This window comes from Malurus melanocephalus, unplaced genomic scaffold, assembly GCF_030028575.1.
Source record: "Malurus melanocephalus ecotype Western Australia unplaced genomic scaffold, MMel_1.1 scaffold_144, whole genome shotgun sequence".
NCBI classification, from domain to species: domain Eukaryota; kingdom Metazoa; phylum Chordata; class Aves; order Passeriformes; family Maluridae; genus Malurus; species Malurus melanocephalus.
This window is the reverse complement of record NW_026623376.1, coordinates 270,977-297,013: the sequence shown is the minus strand read 5'-3', so window position 1 is coordinate 297,013 and position 26,037 is coordinate 270,977. Positions and strand designations below refer to the sequence as shown.

At 38.8% G+C, this 26,037-nt stretch overlaps 2 protein-coding genes across 5 annotated transcripts in view; one reads left to right on the top strand and one right to left on the bottom strand.

Moving 5' to 3' along the window:
- Positions 1-17,346, top strand: part of SMAD5 (SMAD family member 5) — a 25,529-nt gene extending 8,183 nt beyond the window's left edge. For 2 of the 4 annotated variants that reach the window (XM_057371299.1, XM_057371295.1), the window contains exons 2-7: positions 8,977-9,591; positions 10,625-10,876; positions 12,053-12,172; positions 12,784-13,005; positions 15,298-15,554; positions 16,479-17,346. In XM_057371299.1, coding sequence (XP_057227282.1) covers positions 9,189-9,591; positions 10,625-10,876; positions 12,053-12,172; positions 12,784-13,005; positions 15,298-15,554; positions 16,479-16,622 — 1,398 coding nt within the window. In that variant the 5' untranslated portion in view covers positions 8,977-9,188 and the 3' untranslated portion in view covers positions 16,623-17,346. Of the gene's footprint in view, positions 1-11; positions 362-3,933; positions 4,314-8,976; positions 9,592-10,624; positions 10,877-12,052; positions 12,173-12,783; positions 13,006-15,297; positions 15,555-16,478 lie in introns of those variants that run through there. The other 2 variants (XM_057371298.1, XM_057371300.1) reach the window with 2 other exon arrangements.
- Positions 17,347-23,639: 6,293 nt separating this feature from the next.
- SMIM32 (small integral membrane protein 32) lies at positions 23,640-26,031 on the bottom strand. The gene is made up of 2 exons (XM_057371306.1): positions 25,903-26,031; positions 23,640-25,731 (listed from the first exon to the last, which is right to left on the bottom strand). Exons 1-2 carry the CDS (start codon positions 26,022-26,024, stop codon positions 25,353-25,355), a joined length of 501 nt encoding a protein of 166 aa, XP_057227289.1. The 5' UTR covers positions 26,025-26,031; the 3' UTR covers positions 23,640-25,352.
- Between the last annotated feature and the right edge of the window lie 6 nt (positions 26,032-26,037).

Here is a 26,037-nt window from a genome sequence, read left to right as displayed (position 1 = left end):
TCCCTCCAAAGACGAGGACTCTTAGCTGGAGTCAGGCCTGACTGAGCGAGGGGAGAGCAACAAACCCGCACGTTTGCAGGCGCTGGTAAAGAGGCGGGAGGGGATGTGAGTGCTCACACACACACACAGCTCTCACAAACACACGCTTGTCCACCTTGGCCTCTCTCGCCTGCGCCCAGCCCTGACAGCTGCCTGACAACAGATGCACAGCTTCGATGATTTAGAACGGCAATTTTTGTCTTCTGCGGGTTGTAAATTTAATAGAGGAAATATGCTCTTGCGGTTAAAAGCACAAGACTGGAAATCAAGTGATCTGTGCTCTGTTGCAGTTACCGGTGTTGCAGTCTGATGTGACTTTAAGGTAATTGATATTTTGCAGGGAAATGAGGTAGGGCAGGACKAACTGAGTAGTAGAGTTGAATATATTACTGAATCGGTTCAGTAATAGTTGTTGAATCTTTTGGTGGAATAGATAGGGATTTAGTAGTTCTATGCAGTGAATCACTTGGGCTCGTTGCTTTAACAAATCCTCCAAGGAATAACTGTCAAAATTTGCATCAGCAAAGTTTTGTCTGTCATGGGAAATTAGATTGTCAGTATGTGATGGTTTTAGATGAAATCTCTTGCTGGTTTTCATTCCTTTGTTATTTTCAGATAATTAACCTTTTGTGGGTGGCTTTAAAATACTGAAAACCGAAATGAGCGTTGTTCATTGCATGTGTCAGTTACTGAAATTCTGCAGGAATATCCTCCTGGTATTCTGAGGAATCACAATTTGATTGGAGTAAAGAAAAGGGTGCAAACATATGCAGTCATATGCCTGTGCTCATCAAAACCTGTAATGCTTTATGAAGTTGGCAGCTAGTGGTAGTGGAAGTTAATAGAAGCAGCAAATAACTTAATTGAAGATGTTTCATAATTAGTGTGTTGTAACTTTTGAGAGTGGCCTGTGTTGGATTTAATGTCTTAATCCCTACCGTTTGATAGTGGTTTACTCTTCCTCTGATATTAAAATTTTGTTCACTTGGCCTTGAAATTGGTGCTAAGTGCCTAATGCCACTTAATTGTGCAAAACAAAACCCCCAACAAACCATGTGCTTGCTGGGATATCTGCCTTTTTCAAACCTTTATTTTCCTTTCAAATGTGGAGGACGTATATATGAAGGAGGAATTTTCACTTTTTCTGAAGACGGCTTTCGTAATGGAAGCCCAGGTGGACAATCTTYATGGGGCTGAGAAATGGGAAAGAAGGTAGAGAGGCTTCCTCTGCATTTTTCTCATGATGACAAAAGATCACAGGGTGTGCTGCTGTSTACAGCTGTGGTGGGTGGGGTTTTTTGAGGTTTGGAGTTTAACCACTGATGGAACTTGAAGGAACTGTAATTGTGGACCCTGCAGTATTTGGTACTTGGTAGGAAGTCAGATTTTTAATCTTGCACCTGGAGTGGGTGATCTTTGCAGAGTTTTGGTGATCATAGAATATTATTTGAGCTGGAAAAATTTCTGTTTCCCAAGATGGACTGCTCATGCTCAAATAAGGAATTTCRTGTTTATTTGAATTATGTTGTGATCTTTAATATTTTGGAAGATATTTTTAATTACAGAAAGCTGTATTCAATATTTTCTTTACAGAGGTCTTAAGAAAATGCTAAGAACTCTTTTATGGCTCTTGGCTGAATAACATACCTGCAGAAATACTTCTGAGGCAATTCAGTGCAAGTCCCTGTGTCTTCCTTTCCTTCCAGTTAAGGCCTTCTTGATTCTTTTAATGTTTGGGGTTTTTTTTAATTAAAGTACAGGTTTCTTCAAATGTGTCTGTTAGACTTGGTGGAATGAATTTTAATCTGTTAATGTTTCTTTAAAGATGTTTACRTGATKTTTTTTTTGTAACAGGTAAGGAGCTCGTGCTCAGAATGAGATTTGTTCTTGTGTGAGCTGAGCGCACTTGAGATACCTTCATGGCTAACGATAAACAGCTCATTAAAAGCAATTYGAACAGTAATTTAACACTTTTTGCAGTTATCATTAGTCACAGTGCAAGTTCCTGCAGTGTTTTCTGGAAGCCTTTTTAGCCRTGTTCCTGTGACCACGTAGAAAAGTTTGGCTGGCACTTGAGCGCGCTTGACCAGCGTGGGTTGGCAAGGTGCAGGGCGCTGCCTGCCAAGTCTGTATCCCTACTGACCTACCACCAAGGTTGAGCCTGCCAGCACTGTCATCCCTGACAGAGGATCTTTGTCAGGATCCCTGCTACTGATACACCAGCTATGAAGTAGTGTCTCTGAATTCTGGGTCAGTGGATGTCACAAACTGACAAATTTAGAATACTTTGTCATTCATTCATTCTGTGCAAGGGGAAAAAAAAAGCTCGCTGAATTACTATTGTCAGTGTTCCCTCCAATCCTGTAGCTTTTGTAAACTTGTCACAGGATTAAYGCAATTCAGTTGGGGTGGAAGTGTATATACACACATACATCTTTTTCTTCTTTTAAAGCTTTTTGAGCGTCCCATTTTCCAGGTTATGCTTTTTGTTGCCAACTTAAAGCATTTAAAATCCTTTTCTTTAATGAGGGTCTTGCACGTGAGCATCTRTATTTTTAGAAGGCTTTGTCCAACTTGTTAATTTTATAGCATACTTTAGGGTTTGTGAAAAGTACAAGATGCCCTTTATTTTCCCATTTTTGTTTCCAAGTGTAGTACTGAGGTCATTCCTAATCACCCACTTGCTTGTCCATGTCTACCAGCCTACCAATCGAAGCATAGGCCTTTGTTTTCATGTTTAGTGAAATGTAGCAGTGCTTTTCTCTGGAATTTTAATTAAGAAATGGATTCTAAGTTGTAGTTATCTKCATTGGTTAGAGTAGATCTTAAATAACATTAAAAACATGAGGCAGTTTCATATCTGACTACTGTTGATGATGGCATTTTCCAGCATAATGCTTCTGATGGAAAGTGCCAGTTAGCTGTAATAGAAGTGTGAGAAAATTTGCAGTTCTGACAAAATACTTAAGGGAGACAGGTTTTGCTTCTAAGATGAAATTTGTAGTTTTGAGAATTTCTRCAAAACTAATTGCTCAGTAATTAGAGAAGCTGCAGAGATCAGGGCCATAGGAGCACTGGATTTTTTTCTTGTAAGTGTGGATGCTTCAAGAAATAGATACTACTTTTTTAGGCATGGGAAATTCTGGTGTTTTCTTCCTTCCTCTCCCCCTGTATCAGAGTTCAACTCAAATTTTGCCATGATGCCTAACAAAATCCAAACAGTTCTTTGATTGTAACATTTCCGAGCTTTTRTTGGCATCAGATGGAAGTGAGGGTGCTTTGGAAATGAAGTGAAGCTCAATTAGTGATCTGTTTGCCTGGACCTCTTTTGTGATATAAATCATTATCACTGCTATTATTTTTTTGACAGTAATTCTGGAGAAGACGTTAAGAAAAAAACAGAAGCATCACTTTGCTATCTGAGTTATATCTTCCATGTACATTGTATTAATTGCTGCTCATGCTTTGCCTCAGAGTTTGTTAGGTTTCTTTTAAGAGACTGCTAGTTAAATACTTCTCAGCTGACAGAGCTAAATGCTTTAATATTTTTTTGAGCTGTGTTAGATGGTGTACAGATGTGGAAATTAAAAGCAAAAGTATTGTGTGAGGAAGCCTTGTCTGCAATTGTCACTATATTTTTCTGTTTTGAGCACCGTCACAGYAGGAGTTTTGAAGATACCAGACAGTTCTTTTCTGTTGTTTACATTTATTATCAGTTAGATTATATTGCCTTACAAGGCATGTTTGAAGCAAGAGATCTAGCATTAGTGAAAAAAACACCATAGATTTTGGTCAACTGGATATACATTTGTATCTGCAAACCCAGTTCTGATGAAAATACCATAAGTTCATTTTYGATATTATTTATAAAATCTCTTTCTTCCTTTACTTAAATTTAAGGGGAGAAGGGGGGGAAAAAAGTTTTATCATTGGTGGTATTCTTTGAGTCTGAGGTGTTGCACAGGGTAATTGAAGAGAAACCTTTTCTGTGGAGAGGCTGTGGCAATGGTCTGTAGCATGTAGGCCCCTCAAGTTTATCAAACAAGTTTTGTATCATCTTAGGATTTGTTTTTTGCTTGATGTGTRTGGAGAAACTGTGGAGCTAACATTTCTCCTCTATTTGTTCTCAGGAAAAGTCTCTGATGTGCATGGGACTGTATACTGGGCTGCAGCGTAAGCTCTGGACTTGAGAAAATGATAATAAAACCCGAGCACAATCCTGCACAGTTCCTGTCAGGAAATTTATAAGGAAAGAAGGATTTTAATAAAACCAGGTGAAATTGATGTGTGAGGYTGTAGTTTTAAAGAAAGTATTGATCTCTGTATATAGCATAATACACTGTAATATACTGCAGTTTAATTTCTGAGCTTTCTGTATGAATATGTAGTATATTAATGTGTGTATGGAGTCAAAATACTTGAGAATTTTGGAGTTTGAAGGGCAATAAAGTTAAGCACAAGAGCTGACTGCAGAGCRGTTTTAACTGCAGATCTGCAGCAGCTCTAATGAACTCCCAGTTGTTGCTGGTTATAAGTGGTGCTTTGTTTATTGTATGAAATTGAGTCTCAAAACAGCTTCTAATCATTGGCAGTGAAGTTCCTTGTTCCAGAGTGGCTATGATGCTACAGGAGGCTTCCTGAATTTGCAAACAAGTAAATTAGTGGGAAGACAATAGTGCTTGTACAATTGGACACAGGCTTAATAATGGCAGTAGGAAGGTATGAGGRTTATGTTGGTTTTACTCATTTTACTCTTTTTCTTGTGGAAGCATCATGCACTGCCCAGCTGCTTGGGATGATGGTTTGCTTGGTTAATGGTACGTCAAACGTAGGTTTTGCATGTGGGAAATTAGTTTGGTATCAGTGAGAGAGCACCTTACATAAATGGTGCATCTCAGGAAAGTAGATACACCATAGGTAATGTTACATTGTCTGTTCTTCAGGGAGTCTTGCTCAGGCCTTTTTAGCCAGAAGGAGATTCTTTGGTGTAGCTTCAAATGAATCTACTGAACTTGCCAGTTTGCTGTATTAGGCTAAGCAAATTTCACAAGAACTGCTRAAAGGAAGTCAAATTGCTGAGTATTTTTGATGGCAGATGGAAGGTGGTGTATTTCTGCCATCTGCATAAATGAAATATAAGTCGTGTTGTTGGCCAGCTCTGTTTATATCTGGCTGGCTGGCTGAAGTATTAGGGAGGGGGTTCAAACAATGGACCTGTTCACCCAACTGGTTTCCTTCCATTTGCTGGAGTCATTAGCAAGAACTTTAAAAGTATAAATAATGCATGCCCCAAAGTCTAATTTTGATACAGCGATTATTCCCTTTTATACTTGCCCATTAAAATCCCCCTCATGCTACTCCATGTAATTCATTGCACTCACCCCTTAAAGAGTGTTTGTAACTGTTTTGTTTTGTTTTTTTTAATGTAATAGCATGGTTTTCAGTTGATATTTTCTTGTAGCGCAGCTGAAAAGTTATTTAATGAAAGAAGGTAATGCATAATAGACCGTCTGCCTTAAGGAAATTTAAATAAGCTTTTTTCCCCATGAAAGTTATTACCAGCTGTGTCTAGAGGTGCAGCAATATGAGTAATTTGTGCAGCACTGAATGAAAATGTGACTCTTTAAAGCATTTGTTTCTGTATTTAAAGCTCAGTGATGCTCTGTGGTGCTGCAATCACAGCTCATAACTTGTGCTTTTAAGCCCTGAAGAAATTGATTGTAAGTACAGATGATCTGGGGAAGCTGTTCATGGCAGATGTCATMGTTACTTAGAAACCTTTCGAAAATTAGATGCTGAGATTACAGCAAATGCAAGTAAATGTTCTAAATGTGGTTTATACCACACATTCAGAAATCTGAAAACCCTACATGAATTGCAGTTTCTACATGGAAATGTTTGGTGTCTGCATAAATATCAGAACCTACTGCTTTATGTCCTTAAATAGCTCAGGAAGCCAGCTCWCAAATCATGAAGCTTTTCAATTCTACCTTGTTTTCTTAAGAAAAGGCAAAAGCTGTAAACCTGCAAAGTTTTGCCTTCCCGAATGAACTTTTTGACGCTTCGTAATGAGATCAATTCTGTGTCATTTGTACATCTCAAAGCCTATATTTTGTTGCAGGGTTACTTTCTTGCCTTGCTTTTCTTGAACAGGTTAAAACATACTTCTTCTGTAGAGTCTTGAAAGCCTCATGGGTGGCCAGAATGGAGTTAYAGCAAATGTTATTGAGGTTTTAAACTTCAACAGTCTCGTTTTTCAGGGGTTATAGTTACAAGTTMTAAATGTGGAAACTTTTTGAAGAAGTTGAAATAGTTTGAAATCTGTTCTGATGCTTCTAAAATACTTGTTTTACCAGGCTTTGCTTTTGTTGAYGGGCCCTCAGACAAATGTAAAGTTTTTAGAGTTAAGTATGTTACTCCAAGCAGATTATTTCTCAAATCATAGTTTCTAGGACAGTCATTTATCATAATTCCCTTGACACTTGCCCTACAAATACTAGTTGCTGCAAAATATCATCTTAGAAGAACTGTTCCAACTTCCTTTCCTTTYAGTGSAGCTTGTTYATTCCATGAGCATACTTGTGGGTAAATGATGTTGAAATTATATAAAASCAATAAAATATCTTCCCTTGTTGATGCATGTTGTTCAAAATACTAAAAATGAAATTTTGCATGATCATAGCATGGAATTGTAGATCTTTAAATTCAAGTTCTTAATACAGATGAAGCTCCTGTAATGGGATAGATCAGTGACCGTTTCTTAAGATCTCCCTTGAGCTCAGCTTAACCAGAGGAATTTCCAGTGCATCTTCTGCCTTGATGATGCTTAAGGTTCTTTGAAAGCATAGCTGAGAAACAAAAATAGAACTTTTTAATTGTCTTCTGGTCTGAGATTCTAGGTGGGTTCATTTCCTTTGCTAGGGGTGTGAGCAGTTGCTGATCTTGCAGCTATTGTATGTATGCATGGCTTGAAAGTAAGTTAGTTGCAACTATAAACAGCTTTTACTTTTTAAAACAGTAAACTTTTATCCTTAGTAAAAGAAAAAATTCAGTCTGAGTTTCTGGCCAAGTTTATCTCCCTTTATGTATTTCCTGTTACTTTGAAGGGTGCAAAGGTTCTCATGTGTAATAGTCCTAGGGATCTAAATTAAAGTGCAGACATGGTAATATTTCTGAAGAAAAAAGATTACATGTAATTATTTGAGGGTTTTTTCTTTTTTTTTTCTCAATATCTTCTTCTAGAGACTTAACAAAGCAGTGGAGACATCTCTTAATTTCCTTTTTTCCATTTTGTTTTTTTGTTATGCGAGTTCTAGGAAGAAAGATCTTCCAACAGTTTTTCTGTTTGTTTTGCTTTTCTGACTTTTTTTTCCATATTACTGAAACAAAGCTGAATAATCGAAGAGGTACCAATGGGATTAAGCTATTGCATGAAATAATGGATATTTTCCTGTAAAGGAACACCAGGTGTCCCTGGGTTTGTTCCCTGCTTTCCTCACCCTCTAATGCCATAGTGGAAAATACAGGATGGTTACATGTGGGACATAAATGCCTTGCCTGGGGATGTTTGCTGTATCTTTGGTTGATGGTCCTTAGTACATGGTTCTGTTATATCAAAGTATCTGTCCAAGTGCCTGAGTGGGCCTGTAAATGTGGCCAGACAYTTAAAAAGCCTTATCAGATGACTTTTATTTTATCAAAGATGGGAGGAAAAAAGATCCTCTTGATTAAAGGTACAATCTAAGCGAACCAGCACCGAGGTATTTAACATTTTACTTCYCCTCCACCACCTTTTTCTCTTATGTGCAGATTTGGTGTCTCGGGCTAGGGTAGGTGTTCTAATTCACCGTGGTTTATCAAAAGTGGAGAGACGATGTTGTTTGGCAGTCTCTGTAGCAAGAGAGGAAGCATCTTTTGTTATTGACATCCTTTCTCTTAGCTCTGCTCTTGCTTTTTGCCAGCTGCTCATTGTCTATACTTGCTTATTTAGTATTCACAAGGGATTTTACAAGTTCTTATCAGTTCGTTGCCACAGCACATCATTTCCTCTTGTCATCGGTACTCCTTAAATTGCTGGGGGGAGGATTTGCATTGGGTCTGGTGAGTGGTAAAACACCATTCATGAGCGAGTTGTTCTGCTCATCTCCTTTCTGAGGCAGTTYGTAGTAAAGGTCACATTTCTAGTGCTTACTCCACCATGTCTTTTCCCCCCTTGTTTTTTCTGGGGAGAAGAAAACAACTTTTTTTTTTTGGCCAAGGCTAAAAATATCCAGCTCTTCAAAATTCTTCTTAAAAGATATAAGGAAGTGCAGCATAAAATTAGCTACAGCTAAAAAAAGGTTGACCACCTAACCTCTTTGAGTGTCTAGGGAAGGTTTGGTTTGTGCTTTTATTGAGTTTTTCTTTTAATTGTGTTTTGTTTTCTTTAGTTCCAGTTTCTTCCTAATTTTTTTTAATATTCTCGGAAAACATGGGGTAACTAATTAGAGTTCAAGAAAAAGCATATGCTTTAGGATTTTTTCCTTTTTGGAAATAAAAGTCCATTTGAGAAAGCAGAGTACTTCCATGCAGTACTGGTCTTGGAACTGGTGGTTCCAGCCTGCCTCTTCCCTGTTTCTTCATAGCAAGTTTGGCCTTCTAATGAAGTATATTCCTCAAGCTTATCTTCTGAGGGAAAGTTGTCAATTTAAGGAATATTAACAGAAACTGTGTTGTCCCTATCATCCCTTGATGGTCCCTTTTCCCACTAATCAGTAATACAAGATTTGGGGACTCATCACTTTTTTGGCKGAGGTTATAGTACTTCTGGGATTTTGTTTTGAAACCAAATCAGGTGCAATACTGTGTTGAAACAGGGAGTCTTTTAATATTTGCTATTTGTTTTACCACAGCCTTTACTTGTTTGCTAATTCCTGGTTAACTTATCTTTTTTACTAGAACTAAATTGGAGGAATCGATCATCTTTTTTCTTGTGAAGACTTCATCACTGACATCTGTATGCTCCTTTGTCATCCTCCAAGAAATAATACAGCTCATCAGTAGCAACAACTGCTTTGGGTATACACTGACATTTATTGGGAAGAAACAAGTAAATAAACTGAAACCCCCAACAGACAAAGCCCAACAAACTTTTTGAAGACTTGTGTCAAATGACGTCAATGGCCAGTTTGTTCTCCTTTACTAGCCCAGCTGTAAAGCGTCTGTTGGGCTGGAAACAAGGAGATGAAGAGGAAAAATGGGCTGAAAAAGCTGTTGATGCTTTGGTWAAAAAGCTGAAAAAGAAAAAGGGTGCTATGGAAGAGCTGGAGAAAGCCTTGAGCAGTCCAGGACAGCCCAGCAAGTGTGTTACTATCCCCCGCTCTTTAGATGGACGGCTCCAGGTTTCTCACAGAAAAGGCCTTCCCCACGTGATTTACTGTCGTGTTTGGCGCTGGCCTGATCTACAAAGCCATCATGAGTTGAAGCCATTGGATATTTGTGAATTTCCTTTTGGATCGAAGCAAAAGGAAGTCTGCATCAATCCATACCACTACAAGAGGGTGGAGAGCCCAGGTATGTTTGAAAGTTACTGTCCTAAAACCAGAACAGAATCTTTAGTAATCATATACTATTCAGTCCATGTTCCTCCCATACTGTACAACCAATTAAAAGTGGTGTATGAGGCAGTTTGAGAGAGGAATGTTGAAAGTCTCTATTACTGGTGGGATTTTGGGGAGATGTGTTGTGCATAATCTACTAGCTGTTTTTGTGATTAATCACCTTTTTCCCACAGACCTCWTAAGCCTGCTGTCCTTAAAGTTAGTAGGAAAGTCCTCTTTTGTCATTAAATAGAAAGCAGYGATGCTTTCAGTTTCAGTTTCTTTGAGAAACTGGTTTCAAAATCTCAGTCCTTGCAAGGAGGTTGGCGGCTGCCTTTCAGGGACTTGATGTTTAATGAGTCTGTGACATGAATTGAGGAGATAAAAAAGAAAATAAATAGAATTCTAGGATGGTAGAGTTCCCCACATGACTTCCAATTAGCAGAAGCAGAGATTAATTGAATGATGAATTGAACCAAGAGACATGATCAGTTAGTGCAAGGAATGTGTCAGATTTGTGTCAGGTAATGAACCTACTATTAAAGGTGTGCTGCCATAGGAAAAGGKGAGCAGGATTGGGATTGCAGGTGGGAGAGATGAAGAACGTTGCTCGGGACAGTGTGGTGAGAAGTTGCTTCCCTTGCTCCCCAAAGTGGTTTTAACTCTACTGCAACCGACTGTATGTGATTGCATTCTTCAGTATGTGCCACATGTAGACTGGTTTAGTTTAGTGKTTTTTTAARAAAAAGGTCATCTTCAAGTTGCRTGAAATATATGGGTGTTTTTGTCATTTTTGCAAGAGTGAAGTCTGAGTCTTCCATCAAGCATGATGTTAAAAAATAAAGGAGAGTGGATGGGATAAAGGCATGCCGGATCAATCCCCCTGCACCTCTTTCGATCCCAGCTAGTGTTGAAATTATCATGATGAGCTGGATAGCACAGTATTTGTATCTCTTTCCTTTTATCTCAGTTTCTAATCTAAATATATCTGTTTATGTTTTTTTCAGTTCTACCTCCAGTGTTAGTGCCTAGACATAGCGAATTCAACCCCCAGCACAGTTTGCTAGTTCAGTTCCGGAACCTCAGCCACAACGAGCCCCACATGCCACACAACGCCACATTTCCAGACTCCTTCCAGCAGCCCAACAGCACTCCATTCTCCATCTCACCAAACAGCCCCTACCCACCTTCTCCAGCCAGCAGCACTTACCCAAGCTCCCCAGCCAGCTCTGGACCATCGAGTCCCTTTCAGCTGCCAGGTGAGTACRGCCTGAATGTCAGTTTAATTAAAATGATTGAAATGTCACATGTTGTTGTGACCTGTGACCCCAGGAATTCATRGTATTGGCAGTAAATGGCTTTTTCAGTTGCATTTTAAGGGTTCTCTTCCTAGTTTTGTCATTGGTCAGAGTTAGTTGTTACAGTTTTATTTTTCCAAATGTTTTTTGTTGTGGATATAGTACTGGTGAGTTATTTTGCACAGCTTCACTACAGAATAATTGATCCATACTTTAGAAGAATATTTAGCAATGAACAGAAAGCAAATGCAAGAGGCTGAGCAGGAAGTTTATTGATGTCTTTCAGTGAATAAAAACACTTAAATGTGGTGTTTAAGTAGGAAAAAAATTTTGTTAGGAATAGATTGGATTGAACTGATTCTTGATTTTGTTTAACTGATTTGAGTGAAAATATGAAAAAAACAATTGATGGGGACAAATGAAAGAAGTCTTTCTGATTCTGTCTGATTACTGGTTTAGAAAGCCAAGAATTTAATAGATTAAAGATTTTATTTTTCCACTAGCTCAGTGGCCTCATGTTTGTTCTTTCTGGTTGCTCATTTCCTCAGGAAGTGTGCCAGTGGGTGTCCCTGTTGGCCAAGTACTGGGATCACTGGGGTGGATGCATTTATGGGGCATAGTGGGGTGTTGGCACTCTGAATGCTGTGCTGATGGAAGAAAACAGATCCACACTTCTGTAATGAACTCAGCCCACAGGAGCAGCAAAAAAAAAAAAACAAACCTGCTCTAGGCCCTTGTTATGCTAAGCAAATAGTTATTTCTTCTGCTGCTTTATTTTTGAACATGGAGAAGAGGGTAGGCAAGAAAGCTCATGTTTGTATTACAGAAAGAAGGAAACAAAGTCATTTTGCCCAACTACAGGAGTGCATGTATTAAAGAAAAAAAAAAAGCAGAAAGGTCTGGTCTCTTTTTTTTTTTTTTTTTAGTTTCCAATCTTGTTACTAGTCCCATAGGTAAAACTTCAGCTATTGAAGGAGTTTACTGTAAAGACAGCTGGCTGGGTTCAGATTTCTTTGAAAATGGGTCCAAATTTTTAATATGCTTCTCAAGGAATATTTTTTTGTGTTTATGACCATAGAATGAATAAGTAAATACTCTAAATTGTTGAGGTTTATCCTTATTTTTTCATGTTTGTAGCTGATACTCCACCTCCTGCATATATGCCCCCTGATGATCAAATGGGGCAGGATAATTCGCAGTCTATGGACACAAGCAATACAATGATCCCTCAAATCATGCCAAATATATCTACCAGAGGTAAGTTGTATAGTCTGGTGTAGAATTACATAGTTTGTCTTCTTGCAGCTCATGACCAAACTGAATTAATAACTTCAAATGGGCCAGTAAGTCTTGCTGATAAGTGGAAGCAATCCGCCAAGGTAAACTGGGGCTGTAACAGAGAAAACTGAAAAATAAAACTTGCCTTGCTTGTTTTCATCTTTTCCTTTTAAAGCCTCAGGTGCATAGTGTGGCTTATAGTGAGTTGAACTTTTTTTCATTTGTGCTACTTTTGCCTGGTGCTGGAATTATATGTGCACAAAGGCCCTGAAAATTGAGTCCCAAAATACCAATGATAACAGATCCTTTAAAATCTGGACAGATGAATTATGTTTCACTTGCTGTTACATAGTCTTTTTTTGTGTATGTGTAAGGGATTTTTTGTTTAATATCAGATTCAAAATTGGAAAATATTCATAAAATCAGCAGACTAGCTAAATTGCACTAAGGTCAAAATCATTAAGATCTTGATCTTCTTGTCCATCATAACTAAGATTTTACTTGCCTGTTGTTGTTTTGGAAGGTCTGCTTGACAGTTTTAGATTTAATATTTTAACACCTATGTAAACTCATTTCCATTTGCTTTTCAGATGTGCAGCCCGTTGCCTATGAAGAACCCAAACACTGGTGTTCCATCGTATATTATGAATTAAATAATCGTGTTGGGGAAGCTTTTCATGCATCTTCCACAAGTGTCTTAGTAGATGGGTTTACAGATCCYTCCAATAACAAGAACAGGTTCTGCCTAGGTTTGCTCTCCAATGTCAACCGCAATTCAACGATTGAGAACACTCGACGGCACATTGGCAAAGGTAAAACTGAGTTGTGTCATTCACAAGTGAGAAACCAAGTCCTTGGTTTTATTTCAGCTTCTCTATACTGCAGCAGTGATTATTCTCAGATGAGAATGCTAGAGGTAATCTGAGATGAGATTGTTTTCTGATACTGGAGAGATAGATAATTTAGTTGGGCATGGTTTGATTCTAATTAGTCAGGAATTGCATACATTTTTCTTAGACACTGATTTAAGACTCAATATTAGCTTTCCCTACCGTTGTCATTGGGGCTTGCTTGTTAGGGTAAATGATAAATTTGTAGAGTTCTGTGTTTCAGCACCAAGAAGCACAGCAGGACTCCTGATACTCTACATTTTATCAGCTTCTTAAATCACATTCTTCATACACCTTTGTAGTATGTCAAGGATTTTTTTTTTTTGTTTTGTTGTTGTAACGTATTACCTGCTGTCTACAGTAYGTTCAAATATCTTGGTGAGTTGGCAGCAGGACTTTGAAGTGCAAATGCAAAACTGCAAGGGCTCATTTGTCTGAGTGAATCCATGGGGCGTGGATGTGTGTGGGAGGGATTCCTGGAGACAGCAGGTTTTGCAAGATCTTCTAGTTTTCCTGTGCTGTTTTGGCTGATAGTACATAGAGATGCACAGTTTTCATCTTTGATGGAATGTGCTTGGATTGTCTTAAATTGTAGAACACCTTTTCTGAATATCTTCCTTATTTTGTGATGAGCTCAGTCCTGAGAAGAGACCCCTGTTTCTATTGCACATATTTAGAGGCCTTTTTACTATCTAAGAGCATTTGCTAAAATTGGTCCTGAGTTTTGATTGATGAAAACGCATCCTATYCCAAAAGAGTCTTCTAATTAGAAAYTGYTATAAATATAACAAAAGTGCAGATAATCTGGAGACCAGAAGTTCTGTTTGTATCTGCTGGGAACTTGGCCTTGCAGTGCAGTTGTCCAAAAAAATTATAAATTTATGTTACAAAGGGGAGCAACTGATTTGTAGGGCGTGGGTGGTTTGTCAGGTTCTTTTGTTTTGGCTCACCCCTTTTGATGCTATTGGCAGAGAAATCTTGTGTGTCTGCCTGAGGTCAGAAGTGTAACCAGGACCCATCATCATGGTGTAGAATAGTAATGAGCTTTAAAATGTCTGCATCCCTAATAGTAATTATTGAACCTAAACTCTGCTTTATGGTAACTGTTCTGACAACAATTAAGATTATTTGGGGATAAAATGCTGTTTATTTATGGCTTTTGTTTGAAAGGGCTTGAGGTTTTACCTCCTTAAAACCCAATCATATTTGGTTTGTTTCTGTAGCTGGCAAATGGTGGTCACTGCCTTTTGAAATAAATAGGATTGTGTTATAATAATGCGTTTCTACCTACCCAGATTCTCTGATAGCTGCTTCTAGCTGCAGCCAATGGTTCCTCTATATCCTCCATCCTACCTTAGTCCCAAGTGGATCTAGCAATGTTCTCAACAGTTGCTGCTGTCTGAAAGATTAACTTGGATCTGTTGACTTGCTGCAGCCTCATCTGGCAAACCACAGGAGAGCCTGCAGTGGATTGTCAGGGTATTGCAGGGAAGACTTAAACYGAGCTGAATCCCAGCTGTGTAACARTGGGGTGGGRAGRAAAAGAATACAGGTGTCTTAGTGAAGGAGCAGTGAGAACCTATGTTTTGGTGCTGAAGGGATGGGCATCTTTTGTATATCAATTTTTATTTATTAATTGTGTTGTGTAGGCTTCAGAACATAAAAAAAGATCTGCATAGCTGAATGCAGACAGGTGTGRTAAGTCTAGGGACTTTGTTGATATTCAGGTTTGTCAGCTTTTACCAAAAGCCTGATGGTAATTAAGTTGAGCAACAAATTGGACATAACTGTCCTTCAGCTTGATAAAATGCAGTGAAAATCAGAGCAGACTATGGATACACTTACTCATTCATATCCATCACTGACTCTTCTCCCAGGACACACCTATTTATGTTGCACTTGGCATAGGCAGAAGCTGCCAGGTATATAAAACCATAAATTGTCTGGAAAAATAACTTGAAATAACCGTTGAAATGTGGCAATCATTTTTTCATTCTGTTCTGTAACTGATCAGAGAAGGACATCTAGTGGCTGGTGTATCATGAGCCTACTGGGTAGAAATGAGAAAGTGTGTTTTAGTCATAGCAAAAAGCTTTTCTGAGGAGCTCCTCAGGCAGAAATTTACTTTTTCTTTCAAAAAAAAGTAGGATTTGCAACAACTTCCTCGAAATCAGAGACAAAATAATTTGAAATGCTTTTTTCTTTGTTTTCAAGGAGTTCATCTCTATTACGTTGGTGGAGAAGTCTATGCTGARTGTTTAAGTGATAGCAGCATATTTGTACAGAGCAGGAACTGCAACTACCACCATGGCTTTCATCCAACAACTGTATGCAAGATTCCCAGTGGATGCAGTCTGAAAATTTTTAACAATCAGGAGTTCGCTCAGCTTCTGGCTCAATCTGTCAACCATGGATTYGAAGCAGTGTATGAGCTCACCAAAATGTGCACCATTCGAATGAGTTTTGTAAAGGTAAATTATCTGAGGGTATTTAAGTTTATTGTGGGTTTGGGTACTTAGCAGTAATTCCATTAGCATTGTAGCAAAGCTGTTCCGGCCTGATGTGGTTCTTTTCAATGATAAGTATATTTAAAATGATTAATTAGGGGAGAGAGAAATCAGTGCAAGAAAGGAAAAGCAGAGATTGCTGTGTTGGATGTTGGCTGTGTAATCAGTTACTTCCGTATTCAGGACAGGAATTTATTCATTGTGGTTGCTGTAATTTCGTTAAARGAGATTTAAGTTCATGSTCTAAATTTGAAAGAGCAAAGTGAWTARCAAGTCCACTAAAAGAATRTGAGCAGAAAGGAGCATAATTAATTGGAGAAAGTCTTCAACTTCTTCTATTTTATTATAATTTTTAGAAAAACACTGATTATGGAAAAAATACATGGTCCGAGTTTATGAAGCCAAGCTGTGCTGTTATTCTCACAGGAGCATTTTCTGAGCATTGTTTAATGAAGATGTTGTCTGTCTCAGATTTAGTGTGGAGTCTAAACTTGGACTTTCCAGGTGTTTTGTTTGCATCTTKTCCAAATGCAGTCTTGTTGGTTTTGTCAGTTATGACAAATACTGCTCAGTTTGAGAGTGTGGAGGAGAGGGAGCAGGAGGTTGAAACAGAAGAGGGATGTGGCCAYGGCCAGGAGTCATCCTGGGGTCAGCAGTGAGCTCTACAGGAGGCTGTAGCAGGCAAGACTTGATTCAGGCTTCCAGGTGCAGCTTTCTTCCTGCTCCTTCCCAGTCTTGGGTTTGCTCCTTTATTTGTTCCTTTAGAGAAGTGTTACTAGATTGTGAATTACCTTCAGATGAGTATGTGAATTCATGATTTCCTKCTACTTGTTAGTAAAAGACAAGCAYGTCCTTAAAGTAATTGATACCATTTTGTTCATTTTCTAGGGCTGGGGAGCTGAATATCACCGACAGGATGTCACGAGCACCCCGTGCTGGATAGAAATTCATCTTCATGGGCCCCTCCAGTGGCTGGATAAAGTACTTACACAAATGGGTTCTCCTCTTAATCCCATCTCATCTGTTTCATAGTGCTGAAATTCCATCTTCAGCCTTATTTTTAGCGAACTTATTCTAATTCTAGAGAAACTTCCAGTGGATACTGTGAGCTATATGGAGAATGGATCTTATGATTTAACTTTTTTTTTTTAGATCCCTTTGTGACCAATTCCATTGTGTATAGCTAATCAGTTTTACATTTCAAGTTGTTCTTGTGATGCTTAAGTGACAGTTGAGCCCTAAGGGAAAAAAAAGTCTATTGAAAAATTCAGAACACTTTTCCCCTTTTTCCCCTAGAACTTTAACAGACAAATGTCTTAACTGGAAAACCTTTTTGTCCTGTAGGGACAAGAATTAAGAAGACTGACTTCAGAAAATAAATACATATCATAACTTGGGATTTTTTTTTAACGTCTATGAAACTGTTTGAACATGTGCAGCTCCAGCTTGCAAGCTGTATTTTTAGCATAGTGTTTTAACATCTTAAGGTTGACATCTGTCATAAGCAAAATTAGACTTTATTGTGGCTAATTTGCCTCAGATTGAACAATGTGACTTTTTTAAGTGTACACATGAAATATACTTTTGACAAATATTGGAGTGGTGTAAAAACACTTGTRTTTTCTATCAGAAAATGCTGTCATAAACACATTGTATATTAATGCAGAATAGCAGTTCTTAGCCTTTTCCCACTTTGGTTTTGTAATATCTCTTTTAACCACCATTTAAAATAGTAATTGATCCAAGATAAACATCCTGCACGTTTCTGGAGTAGTGATTCTTGTTTTGCTTTGATTTACACTCATGCCGTTTGGATTTGGTTGCCAAAGCTCTTTCTTTTTAGGTACCTTTCTCTATTTTAACAAACACTACTATTTGTAAATGGCAGTGCTTACTACTTTTTGGAAGGAATAAGTTTTTTGTTTTCTTTTTGGTGTTTTAGCTGTTTATTTTACTTGTCTGGAATTGATCTGTGTTAGGCCTTTTTAGTCTCTCAGTAGACATTATGCAGTATTAGTGATTACACTGTATTTAATTCACTTTCAAGTTGGAGTCTCTTTGAAGACTGTGAGTGGCTTAGCAAATGAATAACTGAATGCAGAAGCTTTTACTTCCAGATCATGACCAAAAGTAATCACTTCTTTGTAACCTGCATGAGACAGTGCTCTTGATCCTGTCCCTGATGGCAGGGGTTCAATCAGAACAGTCAGAAGGCTTGTAACTGTGGTTGGCGTCTTTATGGGATTGAAGGACTGTGTTAATGTGATGATGGAATTTCTCTCACATGTAAAGAATCACAGAATGTTTTTAGGGTTGGAAGGGACCTTAAAGGTCATCCAGTTCCAACCCCCCTTCCATGGGGAGGGACACCTCCCACCAGACCAGGTTGCTCAAGGCCTTATCCAACCTGGCTTTGAACATTACCAGGGTTGGGGCATCCACAGCCCCTCTGAGCAACCTGTGCCAGTGCCTTACTACCCTCAAAGGAAAGAACTTCTGGATATCTAAGTTAAATTTGCCCTCTTTCAATTTGGACCTGTTAGTCCTTGTCCTGTCACTATAGTTCCAGACAAAGTGTCCCTCTCCAGCTTCTCTGTAGCCCCTTCAGATACTGGAAGTTTCCAATGAGGTCTCTTCTCAACCTTCTTTCTGCAGGCTGAACAGCCCCARTTTTCTCAGCCTCTCTTCCTAGTGAAGGTGCTCCAGTTCTCKTATCAACGTTGTGCCCTCTGGACTTGCTCCAACAGTTCCATGCCCTTCTTACACTGGGGGCCCAGAGCTGCTCAGCACTGCAGGTGGGGTCTCACAAGAGCAGAACAGAGGGGCAGAACCCCTCTCCCTCACCCTGCTGCCCACATTCCTTTGGATGTAACCTGGGTTCCATCAGCTTTCCAGGCTGTGAGTGCTCATTGCCAGCTCGTGCTGAGCTGTTCACCAACCATCACCCCCAAGTCTTTCTCTGCAGGGCTGCTCTCAGTCACTTTTCTGCCTGGCCTGTAGGTATGTCTGGGATTGCTGTGACCCAGGTGTAGGACCTTGCACTTGGCTTTGTTGAGCTTTATGAGGTTTGTATTGACGAACTTTGGTAGAGAACTTAAACACTGTGTTAAACACTAAAATCGGTTACCTAACATACATATATTTCCCTCCTTTATATAAGAAAAAAAGAGGCTGAAAGAAACACTTTAAGAGAATTAGAAGTGAATTAYATACAAAATTTATTTGCATGCAGAAAGACCCTATTATATTTTTTAACCTCACCTTGCTTTTTCTCTTTCCTGAACACCTCTTCAGAAAAGGGTTCAGTGTTTAGGGGAGAGGCTGAAAACTCTAATATGCAAGTACTTATTAAAAGATGCCTTGCAGTTAATTACTGTAGTCCTGAGACAATGATTTTTTAAACAAGTTCTTGTGTCTTCTATTGAATGACAGTTTCTCTTCAAATATGGAAATCATGCATCATATGGTACCTAAGTAACAAGTGATCTTAAAKCAGAAAATTGTTTACGTGTCATTAAGTGTTTTTTTATGAATTGCCTTAAAGGAATAAACTGTAACACTTCTGCAGAACCCTAATGTTCTCTTGTACAGGAATTTCTGTATTACTGTTTTGGTTTTTTGTGTTTTGGGATTTTTTTAAACAATTTCTCAAGTATGTTTGAAATCAGATGAGTGCTCTTCAGGAGGAGTAACGTTATTTGCTACTTAGCTCTGGGTTCTTCCCTTTCATTCTTTGGAGCTACAGCCCACAGACAGTTCTTTTGATTGAMTATGATGCCAAGTCAGTTKGCCACAGGATCCAGCTTTTATTTCYTTCTYGGGGCCTGATTTTGTGAAGTTGCTGAATATGTATATTTGACACTACAGAATATTATATTTCTTGACTAGCTTACGTAATAAATGACATGGCACATTGATTTAAGGAAAGATAGCAGTTGTAGGTACAAGATATTACTTTATCCAGAATGTTTTTCACCTGGCTTCATCTCTGTTCGCTTGTATGCTYATGAGTGGCTGACTGAATGGCTCAAGAATGGGTGTTGAAGTGGGTGTTGTGAGCCAGAGCTGGTGCTTAGTGCTAGTATTGTGGTTAGATTGGCTACCCATGCACTGAACCGTATTTTCTGCAATAATATCCAGTTAACCCACTTCTGATGCTATCATTAAGTACTAAAGTGCTCTGGCATTTTTCTGCTTGTGTACATATTCTGGAACTGTAATAGATGCAGTTGTGATCCTTGTGACTGCTGGTTTTGGCAGGGCAGGATYGCAGGAAACCCAGTAAGATGTGTCTGTGTTTACTTCTCTGTTCCTTCTTAGTAGGGCTTTTTTAGAGCTTTCTGGTTTGCAGATTTTGTGTGCTACAGGTTCATGGTGTTTCTATTCTGTTTTGTTCTGTGCTGCTGATACAAAATTCATATATGGGTTCATGGACGGATTGGATGGAGAGTTGTTTGACTCCAACAGTGTATAAAGTGCAGCAAGAGCAGGGATTGCTGCTCCTGGTACAGCACATTGTGCAAAAATCACTTCTGGCTCTAGATGGAAGGATGGAGAAAYTGAATTAGCCAGTGGAGTGGTAGTGGCAGATGGAACCTTTCCAGTGTAGYCCAACTTAAACTGAATGTTACTCCTCAGTAGAAACTGATTTGGCTTTTGTMGTGTATTCTCTTCTTTCTGGGCATCTTTCTGCTTTGCACCAACCCCAGCACTGACTGACAGCTTTAGCAATACCAGCAGAGAGCCTAGAGCAGTCCTGGGAAGCTTTCCTGAGATTGTTTTAGGGTCACTGAGATAAAACAGCAGCTTGGSTATTGCTCCTCAGACACCTGGTCCTGCTGGCAGTCACTCAGTGCCTCTCGTATCACAAACATTTAACTGCATTAGTCATGAAGGAGTTGTGCACCAAGGGCTGACACTGGGCTGTAGAATCTACAGGACCAAAAGAAAACCTAGTAAGGCTGACTGATGAGAGACAAATCTGACAGAACAGCCCAACTGGCAAAAGAATGAGGAATCAGCCCAGGTGTTAYGATTCAGGATAGAATTGTTCAAAATGTTGGAATTCTTTTACTTTTTGCTTGAAGCAATGATTTTTTTTCCCCTCCACAGTATTATAGTGTGAAAGTTGTCTGTTCTGGGGTGTAAGATTAACTTGGACTCTTGCAGTATAACTCTAGAGGACATTAAAATATGTCAGGCTTCCTCACTAGTCTGAAATAATAACTTTTCCAGGATATTGTTTTTCTTGCTCAGAGTGTTGCTCGTGATGGTTKCTAGAAAAGCAAACAAAAAAGAACAAAAACCAAAAATGAAACCAAAACATTTTCTGAATATTTTGCTTCAAATGACAAACATGTGACTAATTTTCTTCTGTAGTTGTGAAGTTTCTGTTGAGGAAGGTTTCCCATTCTGAATTCAAATCAATAGACCAAACCATCAGATTACAACAAAATATTGCTTTCTTGTGCTGCTCCATAAACCTGCTTCTGTGTTCGTTGCAAGCATAACCTTTATGCTTTTGTTTACATTGTAGAAAACACAGTTCTAGCAATGAGGTTTTTTCATTTAACTCTAAACATCTTTTTATTTTGTTAATTTTAAAATTACTAGGTTTTGCTATGTTATGTTTTAAAAAATATTTTTTGCATACTGCTGCTCATATTTCAATAAACAAAACAAAAACCCCACAGATTCTTCCGATTTCCTTTATCTGTGACTGTCTCAAGTATTATTTTACAAGGGTTAATTTATCACATGTAACTTGCTGCTAATGCCTCTCCATGTCCATATTCCTCCTTGTACAAAGCTGGTCCTCTCATTTTAAAARTAGTTTTTTGTAAAAGCTGCTGTGCTCTCAGAGACTACATTATTTCATTGCTTTATTTTAAAGAGTTTTTTTTTTTCTTGTAGAAGGCATCCAGCCAAAATAGTATCATTTTAATAGTACTTTAAAACATACTTAAATAGGGGTACAAAAAATTATTCATCTGTAGGACTTCAGCAGTCTGATGACTGTTGGGGGTGGTTGGTTTCTTTTTTTACCATTRTGGCAAATCATAACATTTTGGAACAACTCTTACCATGTCTGAATGTGTTGAGCTTTGAACTGCTGATCAACAGCCTTTCAATCCTGCTCACATATCTTGTAACTCATGTACTGCTGCAATAACATGTAAATTTAGAAGTCTAGTGAACTTATATTGGCTTATTTTTAAAGATTAAGAGAAGAAAAATTCCCTTGTTTACCAAAGTACTACAGAAACAGAGGTTGGAAAGGGGTGTGCATATATTAAATCTTTTTTTGGCAGGGTCAGTAGCAAAACACTGAATCAATTCCACCATGACAGATTTTTTTTTTCTTTAGTATAAAACTGAAATGAAAATGTTGATACAACTTTATCTTGTCTGGGGTTCCTGCTTTGGGATTTAATTTTACCAGCAGACTGCCACCTGCAGTAATACTCTGATGTTCTGTCATTTTCTCATTAATAGCTTTTTCCCCTGAATGTGAGAAGCCAATCACTCAAGTAAAAATTTTTTTATTAATCTTTTGATACTGTTTCATATCAGTATCTCCTGTACTATTTTAATGGGTTTGCTTCCAAAACAGTGATTGCTATGAAAATCCTCAGAAAATTGACTGTGATAGCATTACATAGATGATGCAGTCTCATTTGTGAGCAAAATCTCAGATGAAGTTTCAGTGGCTTGTTGGCTATACAGAAGCTTTATATGGATTTTTATGAATAGCTTTGTAAAAAGCAAGCAAACAAAACACTTTGATTATTTAAAGTTTTTAATTTTGTAGTGATGAAGAGGGTCTTTTTTAATCTTATTGGTCTTTCTGGGACAGCTGGAGGTACAGTACCAACTCTATCTAGCCAAAGTAAACCTGAAATCACTTTTTTTCAGACTTAAGTCTTGAAAYTATGCTTCCAACTTGTGATCAGAAATAAGTGTACTTAGATAACATTTCACTTCCCAAAGACAAACCCTGTAAAACTACTTCACTCCCATGGAGGTGAGGGGTTGAAGGATGAGCTTCTGAGGGGGGAAGCTGTTGTGTCATCTCCAGCCATTCTGTGTTCCTTCTCCTTGCAGGGCTCCTTTTTTTCCATAAGACACTGGAAGAAAAACCCCAGCTTTAACCTTTTAAATTAGCAGCTCTTCTGTTCTAAGGCCAGATTAATTTTGTTTATAAATAATTTTTTTTCCATTCTCTTTTTGAGAAATAACTTGGTTGTTTGCAATAATGAAGTTTATTTCCATGACTTAATTAGAAGTGCTGTATATCCAAGTCACGCATTCAGATTTTCTGAAGTCTTTTGCCTTCTTTGAGAAGGTGGGATTTGGTAAAAGACACAGGAAATGGTGTGTTTATTTCAGGGGCAGGAGTGTGACTGGCAGAAGGTGAACAGAAGGGATGGAGAACCCATGTGAGACCCCACAGGTCTCGTGCCCTAATAAAGCAGTTCCGGCAAATGAAGTCACTCCCTGCTGTGCCTGTGGTTGGAAAGTGGATTTTTTTTTGTTAGCTTGAATTCTGAGCCTGGTGAAACAATGTTTTCTACACTTGTTCCATACATTGGCTAAAAGTTGTGTTGGTCCCATCCCTGCAAGCATTCAAAGCCAGATTAGATGGGGCTTGGAGCAGCCTGGCATCGGAAAATGACCCTGCCATGATCTTTAAGGTCCCTTCCGACCCAAACCGTTCTGGGATTTTGAATGTCATTAATAGAACTTCCTTCTGCAACAGAAATCCTTGATCTTGATGAGAGCAACAGAGCACGTGCTTTAAAGCTTTCCCAGAAAATCAATTAACACCCTCAGCATGACAAGTTCTTCTGTAGTATTGCTCCAACCAGGCTGTGGAGAAAAATAGGATTATTCAGGAGTTATTATTGAATGTTTAAATAAAGAGTGAATGCACCATGTGCTCTGTCAGGTTCTGAGGCTTTTGCCAGCACAAATTCTTAGACCCAACTCATTATGGCTGGTAGCTGAAAACAAGCTCTCCCTACTTAAAAATAAATAAGAAATGCCTGCTTTGATAAAACTTGATTTATTCAAAAAGGGCTGAGAGAAACACACTTGCATTTATTGTTGCTTTCTACATTAGAGTAACTGCTTGGAATTACACCAGTTAAATTTGGTTGAGAGGAAATATCGGCCACATATCAAGGAATAAAATACTGAAATCTGTTATGTAGTAGTTTAGCTTTCTTGAGCAAAACAAAACATGGTAACGAAGACAATTTGACACAGAAGTGTTCTCAACTGTGCAATTTTGGGGTTAAAAAAAAGAAAAAGCTTGCAAACAGACTTCCATATATACATATTTTGTCTGTGCTCAAGTGCAAGCCTGTATGTGTGTGTAATTGCATTGTAAAATCTCATTTGGATGAAATAAGTTYTATACACATATATACACACAGCTCCTCTGTTGTACCCTGCAGGTCAAGAACAGGTGTAGGAGCACAGCATCTGACACCACTTTGAATTTCCATTTTGGATGATCTAATAGCCAAAACTGCAGCTAAAATAGGATTTAGGACTGGGTGGTTCTGGATAGTTGCAATTCTCTTGTATGTTGAGCCATTGGGTTTAAAAAAAATAAAATTTGAAAAAACAACAAACAACAAAACAAAAAAACCCACAAACCCTTTGCCCACTGTTTGTGGGAATTACAGACAACCTTCCAGAGTTTGTGCAGCTTGATCCATAATTGTGCTGTAACTGCAAGTTTACAAGAAACCAGCATCCACAAAATAACGCGTCAGCTATCAGTGTTAAGCAGAAGCTTTTASAACAAAATCAGATAGTTAATAATTTAAAATGGTGTGGTTTGCCAGTGACCAGTGTTGAATCAAGCTGTTCTCATATTGATAATTCATGCTTCTAATCGGGCTAGGTTTAGATGAAGAACAAGGAGTGGGGATACTGCGCGGTAAAGCAACGTATCCTGTAAAGCTGGTTTTTTTATGGCTTTCAGAACTTACCCATTTTTTGTGCTATGCTCACCCCTTTCATTAGTTTACACAATATTAGATATATTCATTTTCCCCTTCTCCCTATCCTGATTGTTTTGGTTTCATGCTGTGGCAAATAATTTCCTTTGTAGCTTATGGAAGTTGAAAACAAATTCCTTAGGTAACAAGTGTTTCACATAAGTAGTAACTTAAAACTTGCTCGATGACGCATTCAAACATAAAAAACACCCTTAACAGAATGACAATCAAAAGTCAAAATAAACATTTATCACTTTCTCGTCCTGCTTGGCAGGCCTCCCACGGCATCACCATGCAGTTCCAGCAGCAGCTGGGAGAAATGGGTCTGGAAAGTAAACTCATCTAAGTGTGGAGCTGTTAGGTAAATACACTGGTTTTTTACATTTGACGCTTGGTTTCATAAACATGGGGGAAMAAGCTCCACCAGATGCCCAAATCAGAGATTGTTGTTAATACAATTATCCTTCTATGGACACTGAATGGGTGGATGATGACATTTGCATACACACATAGCTTAATCTGGAATCACGGGGCAATTTTTTTTGCAACAACTGTATAAATTTGCTAAAGCATTCTCTTCAGTTCATAACAGCTTTTTATTTACAGCTACTCAGATTGGCATACAGCACAATTTTCATCAATCTCCTCCTGCCCYTTACTCTAAAGGGGGTCACATCCGTGCCCTGGCACATGGCACGAACTCTTTATTGCACAGGCTTTCTGGTGCCTGCTCCTGCTGGAATGAGAAGTGTCAGACAGCTTGTGTCCTCCACGGGTTCCTCGCTTCCCTGAGCGATCTGTCGTAAGGAAGAGTAGCAAAAAAAGAATTTTTCAGCTGGCAGTTTATGAAGAACACTATGAATGTCACAGTCAAGAACAGAAAGAAAAACAGAATKATGTAAGTCACCAGGTCGGGCTTATTTATTTCCCCTTCTTTTAACACCCTGGCTGTCGACATGTAAAGAGCTGAGGAGCTCACGGGTCTCGGAGTGCTGCTCAGGTAGGGCGTGTTGGTCTGAATGATTAGGTGAGCTTCAGTGGCACTGGTTGAATTGAGCAATTCACTATACATGTTCTTGCTGAAATTTCCTCCACAGTAGAAGTAAAGCAGGAGGGCAAACGCAGTCAGTCTTTGGCATAGGAAAGAAATAATGTTCCTGCTTGTAAAAGGCTGCAAACCAGCCGCATGTTGTCTGAAACAAATTAATTGACCTGCATGGCTCAGTGACTTTCTTTTAAATCTTCTTGGCTCATAGTTACAGCATTTATCCACAAATATTAATCAAAAATTATAGAGGTACCTCGTGTCCTGGCCCTGGTTCCCCCAGCACGCCTGGTTTGGGGAGATGCTCTGGTTCATGCGCTGGTCAGCCGGGACGTGCCGGGAGCGCGCTGGGAGCTCCGTGCGCCGCTCCACCTGCATGGGCTTGGGAAGA